This window comes from Arachis stenosperma, chromosome 7 (assembly GCF_014773155.1).
Source record: "Arachis stenosperma cultivar V10309 chromosome 7, arast.V10309.gnm1.PFL2, whole genome shotgun sequence".
Lineage (NCBI taxonomy): Eukaryota > Viridiplantae > Streptophyta > Magnoliopsida > Fabales > Fabaceae > Arachis > Arachis stenosperma.
Window position 1 is genome coordinate 17582979 of NC_080383.1, and position 8099 is coordinate 17591077.

Here is an 8099-nt window from a genome sequence, read left to right on the forward strand (position 1 = left end):
TATTATAGTGTTGTCATTCATGATGTTAAGTGTTAACGGTATATTCTTTAGCAAATTAACTTTACAATTTTTTTAGCATAATTTATGACACAATTTGAACCAAAGGCCATTACTTTGGTTATATAGAAATGAGAGTAACTAATTATGACTGTAAAATCGTTTAAATAAAGTTTCAAATGAAAAATATTATATCGGCTTACAAATTACAATTTATTGATTATAGAATAAAATATAAATTTTACTTTTAGTTTTGGATGTATTTGGAAAAGTATGTGCTTTTCAAAAAATGTAGCAGGTATAATTAATAAATCAAAATAAAAATAATTTTTTAATAAACATAGACTGCAAAATTTAAAATTTAAAATAATTTTACTAGATATAATTTATAAAATTATATAAAACATTTTAATTTTAAAAAAATACGAATTGACTTTAAAAAGTATCATCATGAATATTTTTATAAGTATACATAAATTTAAAAAAATAAAACAATAATTACATAATATTTTAATTTATCAAATATTAAATAAAATACTTATACTTTTAAAAAATACAGACACCTCTCAAATCATTAATTGTCACATCTCATCCTCAAACTTTATATATGTATTATCCAGAAAATTGACTACTAATTAATATTTTTATTTATGATTTTTTTTTATCTACGATATCCCCTAACTCGACAATTCATCGTGGATCGGAGTTCTATTTAAAGGTTTATCGACTGTCGCTGACTAATAAATTATTGAGTGAAATTTAAATTCTCAACTACTTGCTTAAATGAACGAGTGATTTTTATTAGGTAAGTATGTAACCTTACAATTTATCCAATTCATTTTGGACACATAAATATAAAATGCAGAAGAAAATAAAAGTATACATGCAATGTCATTACCAAATAATCAAATATGAGGCTATTATAGTGTCGACTGGCATTGAAACAGTTACGGATAAAGATAGTATTATGTCACTGCTGAGATCTACTTTAAGCCTTTAACTAGCTACTAATAATAATGTTGCACATTGCTCATAATAATATTCAGTGAGTGAATATAACAATTGCACGTTCCGCAGGCCCTGCCTCTCTTTCCAATCACTTTAGAGACTTTGCTGTTCCTCAAAAACTTGAGCTATATCACCTTTTCTTAATCTCTCTCTAGATATATATTTTTAGGTTATCTCTGTTCTGTTTAGGTTGTTTATAAACAGAAAATTTGGTAAAACTTTTGCTTCAAATATCGCAAAGATCTTTTTGTTATACTTGAATTTCGTTTTAAAAAAAAAAAACATAAAAATTATATCTGTTATAGTTCAATTCTCATACTAAACTTAAAGCTATGACTAATTTAAAAACATTCTTTTAGAAGTATATCAAGACCATAAAAAAATATATTTTGATCATATTTATGGAAGATCTTAAATAAATTGGACACAGATTTATGTTAATTCTTTTCAAATTCATCCTCAAAATATTATAAATAAAAAGGCTTAATTCACGTCCAAACTTTAAAGGTTTAATTATTCTGCCGATTTTTATAATTTTATCGAATTTTTAATTAAATTTCTGTAATTTTTTTTAATTGAATCTATATACCATATCAAATTTTATAATTAACTCTTTATTAATAGTAAACACTAAATAAATGTTTATAAAATATAAATTTACTTATTTATCCACACCATCTCCCCTTCATCCACCCTCTTCCACTTTCGGTGTCCTCCACCATTCTCCCCTTCATCCACCATCCTCTCATCCTTCTTTTCTATCATCCACTTTTCTATGCTAACAAGTTTCCTTTCTTGCATAGCAGAATTTTTGCCATAATCAATATAAATTCAAAACTAAAATTTTTGTCATAATCAATTTTTAACATAATCAGAAACAAAATTTTTATCGTAACATAATCAATTAATTACAAGCAAAATACATAGTTAGAACTCATAATTAGATTTTTTTAACACAATCAAAATTTTTTTAACATAATACCAAGTAAAAGTAGAATGAAACAAAAGCAAAATAAAACAGAAGCAGAAGTAAGATGAAGTGTTGAATTCGGTTCTTCTGAAACTTAAATTGAGACATGTAGGTCTAAGAGCATCGGTCCAAGTCGCGAGGATGTTGACACGAGAATCTCAGGGTTCAAGCCGTTAGGTCCTCTTGCAGAGAACGATGCCAAAATCAGTGTCAATTTGATTCCGAAGATCATTCCTTTGAATTTGAGAGTTGCAATAAGGTTTGCGGTAGATAAGATGTAGAATTTGATCATGTCGCCTTCATCTGCGCGCCCACGACGCATGTCGGGATGAGGTGAGCATCGCTGATGCGACCCTTACTATTGGAGATTCTGTTTGCGAAAATTATTCTAACTCCATCAGCTCTTTTTACCATCAAAATTGGCAACCTTAGTACTACGTTTTCAATCGCAGGTCACAATTTTGTCTATCACTAGTTTCGAATTCAATGAATTTTTTATGTAAAGTGAATTAGATAGAACATCAAATTTTTTAGAGTATACTAGTTGGTACATTTTTTTTCTCAATAAAATTCGAAGTGGTGAATTTGATGGAAGAGGTAGATGGCTTGAAAGAAAGAGATGGAGAAGAGAGAGTAGAGGTTTTTAATTTTATGTTGAGGCACTTTTATAATTTAAAAAATAAAAAAATGTTATCTTTTAAGTTTTTTTTTTTTGTTTTATGTGTAATATATTTGTTTTATTTAATAAAATATTTTATTAATTTTAATTTTTGGTAATAATAAATATTTAATTATAAAATTTGATATATTTTTAAAAATTTTAATTAAAAAAACTATAAAAATCTAATTAAAATTTTGAGAAAACTATAAAAATCCACCGACTAATTAAACTATTTAGTTATTTACTTCTCCTCCATATACTTCTATTACTGCCTTAACTCCTTGAGTATTGAAACCTAATAATCTGATCCGTAAATTTATATTCTATTAAGAGATAATCCTATTATCACCTTCTGAATAGTATCTATATATTTATATCCAAATCTGGAAGAACTTTTGTATTTATTATTTTTAATTTCCATTGTAATTTATTTTTAGATCGTTGGTTATAAATTCGATCCAAACTTGGACAGACAGTCAAAAGAATATCGTATATTGTAATGACAATATTTTTGACTCACCATGATGTGATAATTACCAAACTATCCCTTAATGTACTCTTTAACATCCTTCCTTCTTTCCATTGCTCTTTCTTTTCCCTTCCCACACTTTTCTCTCTTCTCACATTCTCTTCCCCACTCTTCATAGTGACACACACACATATGCAAAAGAAACTACAAAGCTTCGGAAAATTGGAAACAAAACCAAAAAACAAAAACCATCAATGGCCGCCAACAAGTTTGCCACTATGCTACACAGAAACACCAACAAAATTGTGGTGATTCTTGTGTATGCAGTTCTTGAATGGATCCTCATAGTACTTCTTCTCCTCAACTCCTTGTTCAGCTACCTCATCTCAAGATTTGCAAAATGTGTTGGCCTCCAACCACCATGCCTTTGGTGCTCAAGGGTTGATCACATCTTGCAGCATGGAAAAAGTGGAAATTTGGATAAGGATCTTGTTTGTGAGTCTCATGCAGCTGAGATTTCGAAGCTTGGTTACTGTTCAAACCATAAAAAGCTTGCTGAGACACTGCACATGTGTGAGAATTGCTTGGCTTCTAGGCCGAACCGGCACGAAAACTCAGTTGGAATTGGACACAACAGAATCGCATTCATCTCTTGGATTAGTCATGAAAACGGTGATGATGATGACACAAAGAGATGCTCCTGCTGCAATGAGAGCTTGAGGAGAGAGCTTTACCCTCCTTATCTTTTGTTGAAGCCTTCTTGGGGAGATGCAAGAAAAGGCTCTTTCATTGTAGAATCAATACATGATGAAAAGGAAGCTGATAAAGACATTGAGTTTGAGATTAACAATGGAGAAGAAGAAGAAGAAGAAGATCATGATGATGTGCATCAGATACTTTCTGATATTGAGAGTTTTATCCTCAGGGAAGTGGCAGAGGATCGTTCGAGTTCTGTCTCGAACTTGCACTCTGATGAAAAGGAAGGAGAAAAAGATGATCTTATCATCATCACCAAGCTGGATCCTAATGGTTCTATCAATTGTTGGGAAGATAGATCAATTGAAGTCATCGATAGACACTTCAAGAACAATGTGGAATGCGAAACGAATCGCTTGATACCTGTTGAGTTCATAGATTCTATTACCTCTTTGCCTTTTGAACCATGCAAGATTGATGAACTTGAAAGGTTTGATATAACTGAATCAAGCTTGGAGAATTCTATAGTTTTTGAATTTGAAGAGTTGAAACAGGATTCAGTAGCAAAGGTACATCGAGAGAAGTTTTTTACTTTTGAAGAAGCTCAAACTTCGTCGAATGAAGACAACAATGTTGAAGCTGTCTCAGAAGAACAAAATAACACTAGAGGTACAAGAATGTTCATGATTTTTTCATGTTTCTTTTACACTTTCTTTTCTTAAGTGAATTCATCCAATAGTAGAAATAACCTTTTGGTCATGTAGTTGATTTGCCTATATCTGAAGAACCACTTTGCTCATATGGATGCTCACATGAAGATGAATCTTCAATGGATGATGAATCCTCAACAAGTGATGGTGATGATGATGTTGGAAATGCCTTCGAAAAATTCATTGCTCAGAATAATCTAAGCAAGTCTCAAATTTTATCCAATGGTGACAATGATATAGAAGATGATATGGAAGAATCACACAAAAATCCAACAGGTACAAACAATTACATAAATTATAAGAACTAACATTTCAATCTTTTATGTGACTTCAACAATTGCTTACACAGATAATTTGCCTCCATCTGAAGAACAAGAATTCTCATGTCAATGCATAGCAGAAGACGAATCTTCAGAAAGCGAGGATGATACTGGAGTTGCTAATGCCTTTGATGAATTCATTTCTCAGAATAACCTATGTAAGTTTTCTTGTACCTTACTCTTTTCGTTTTGTTTCATTCTAATTCTGAAGCACTTAAGTTCTGCAGGTTTAGATAAAGGTGAAAAAGATAATGATTATGCTGAAATGATTGTGAATGATGATGGAGTTGACAATGCCTTTGATAAATTCATTTCTCAGAATAACCTATGCAAGTTTTCTTGCACCTTACTCTTTGATTTTCCTTTTGTTTCATTCTAATTCTGTAACTTTTCAATATAGAAATTCTTAGCTATTCATGGTTTCACAATGCAGGTTCAGATAAAGAAGCTGCAAAAGATAATGACTATGCTGAAATGATTGAGAAAACAAACTCAGCCGAGAAAAATCATGAAGAAACAAGCCATCAATCATGTGAAGCAGATGAAGATAAACTTCCTGAAACTCCCAGTTCTGTAAATGGCCTGCAATATGCGCATAGGAAATTGATGCAAAGAGAATTAGGAGCTGAGGATTCAATGGATGGCAGCGTTGCGAGTGAGCTAGAATATGGCGATCCAATATCAACAATTGATAATCTAAAAACAGCTTTAAAATCTGAAAGAAAGGCTCTGAGTGCTATATATCAAGAACTAGAAGAAGAGCGAAGCGCATCCGCTGTAGCTGCTAATCAAACAATGGCAATGATTACAAGATTGCAAGAGGAAAAGGCCGCGATGCGGATGGAAGCGCTGCAATACCAGCGAATGATGGAAGAACAAGCAGAGTATGATCAAGAAGCTTTGCAGCTTTTGAACGAGCTAATGTTGAAAAGGGAAAAAGAGAAGCAAGAGCTTGAGAAGGAACTGGAAGAGTATAGACAGAAGGTCATGGATTACGAGGCGAAAGAGAAGATAAGGCTGTTGAGAAGAATGAAAGATGGAACCACAAGAAGCAGAGACTCTTCTTCTTCCTCTGATATATCCATTGATCTCAACCGCGAAGTAAGGGACAAAGAAGAAGAAGAAGAAGATAACTTGAACAACAAGGCAACTACTGCTGATGGTGTTTCGAATTTGGAAGAGATGGCATTGGATTGTGTGAAACATATTAGTGTTCTTGATGATTCATTAGCCGAATTCGAAGAAGAGCGAGCCTTGATTCTTGATCAGCTAAGAGAATTGGAGGAAAAGATTATGAATCTCGAAGAGAGCGAAGAATTCATGGATGATATCGAAATAACTGAGCATTCATCAACACATTGTGACAAAGAATTGAATGAGAATTGCAGCAACTATAGCAGTCCAGAGGAAAATATGCATAATTTTTCAGATGATAAACAAAATATTCAAAGAAGAACAATGGGATCATTGGCAAAAAGGCTGCTACCATATCTAGATGCCGCGGAAAATGAGAACGAGGAAGAAGCATACACACTTGATCATACACAAATCATGAAACCTGAATCAGTTGAAGATGTGCAAGATTCAGTTGGTGCAATTGAAAAGGTTTCAGTTGAAGAAGAAGTGGATCGTGTTTATGAGCGGTTACAAGCTCTTGAATCTGATAGAGAGTTTCTGCAAAATTGTGTGGGCTCTATACAGAACGGTGACAAAGGAACGGGTCTGCTTCAAGAAATTTTGCAACATCTTCGTGATCTTAAAGCCGTTGAACACAGATTGAAGAACTTGGGCACTGATCCATTGATGTGAAGTAGAATTCAGCAACCATAGACATGTAGAAATCAACTATAAGGTATGCATTTCACAGAAATCTATTGAAAGTATTTTATGATTATGAAAAAATTTCTTCAAATCAAAACATGAACGAGATATTTACTAAGACTAGATTTACACTTGATGAAAACAATATGCTACTTAAATGATTGAAATTTACACTTATTTAAAATATCAACGTCATATATCATAAAGTGATTTTACACATGCATCCAATTATATAGTATTATGTCAATAAAAATAACTATTATTTACGTTGACCGCAATAATGGTCATTAAAAAAAAACGAATGTAACTTGAATGATTGTATAAAATATTCTGTAAGTCAAAAATAACATCATTATATATTCTATTAAAAATAATGGAATTATTTTATACATCCAATTACCTTTATTTCAAGACTGATTTCTCTTTTTTTTTTCTTTTACTGTTTGCAGATTGCTTTTGTTGGATCATGATGAATATGTCACACTTCATGGTACCAAATTTTGTTGCAAAAACAATTAGGAAAAATTTCTCCTTGGAGGGAGAGATTTATGGTATCATGCCAATGCCATGGTTTGTTGAAACTAGTACAAAATGCAAACCACGAAGTTCAAGTTCGTCTTTATTTTAAGGTGTCGATTTGAGCCACATACATGACAAAATTATGTGTGAAAGCCCAAAATTTTGCAAGATGGTGTGAGAACCTTTGGTCTCTTGACTATTAAGTTAATCAATCTAGGAAGTTAAAAAATTATTAATACATCAAAGATCGTTGTTTTACATTTCCTTTGATTATCCATTGTTAGGTTGGGAAGGAGAAGTAGGTGGGAATGGGTGCTTCGGAACCTCATAGAAAAATCATGCGTCCATCATCTTGTATAATGTGTATTTATTTGGGAGTTATGGTTGTCAATGCCTCAATGGCAAAGACTAAAAGAGTGTCAATTTTTTTTTCTTTTTGTATCTGTCCTTTTCAAAATAGGGTGTAATATAAAATGGTATAAAATGGTAAAGGCTAAATCTGCCGTCTTTGCTTTAATTAGTTCATATTGCTTACTCGCTTGAGTGACGATTTGGTCAATAACTCAAGACTAGTTGTAGTGCTAAGTAGTCTCTTTTGTTGTTGGGCAAAATGTTCATATACTCTTGAGCTTAATATTCTCATTGGTTTATATAATAAGTGTTATGATGTGATATGTTTTGTGTTTTATTATTATTCTTGAACACTTAAAAGGCTATATTTGGATATTTTTTATAATTTAATGAATAAGTATATTTATTATTTAAATATATAAGGTTATGTTAATAAAAAATAAAGTTGTCAACTAAAAGATTTTAATTCATTTGATAAATATTTTAAATATTGAAATTTAATTTAATTTTGTAATTCTACTAATTCATTCGAAATACTTGAATTCAATTCAGTTCCACAATCAATATTATCATTTTA

At 31.5% G+C, this 8099-nt stretch overlaps 1 protein-coding gene across 3 annotated transcripts; it reads left to right on the forward strand.

Moving 5' to 3' along the window:
- The first annotated feature begins 3247 nt into the window (after positions 1-3247).
- LOC130940622 (myosin-binding protein 3) lies at positions 3248-7826 on the forward strand. Of its 3 annotated transcripts, none has more exons than XM_057868820.1 (6): positions 3248-4470; positions 4566-4787; positions 4861-4989; positions 5059-5160; positions 5265-6683; positions 7102-7826. In XM_057868820.1, exons 1-5 carry the CDS (start codon positions 3360-3362, stop codon positions 6638-6640), a joined length of 2940 nt encoding a protein of 979 aa, XP_057724803.1. In that variant the 5' UTR covers positions 3248-3359; the 3' UTR covers positions 6641-6683; positions 7102-7826. The 3 variants fall into 3 exon arrangements, with proteins under 3 accessions (XP_057724803.1, XP_057724804.1, XP_057724805.1); XM_057868821.1 differs by having other exon boundaries at positions 5065-5160; XM_057868822.1 differs by having other exon boundaries at positions 4882-4989.
- The last annotated feature ends 273 nt before the right edge of the window (positions 7827-8099 follow it).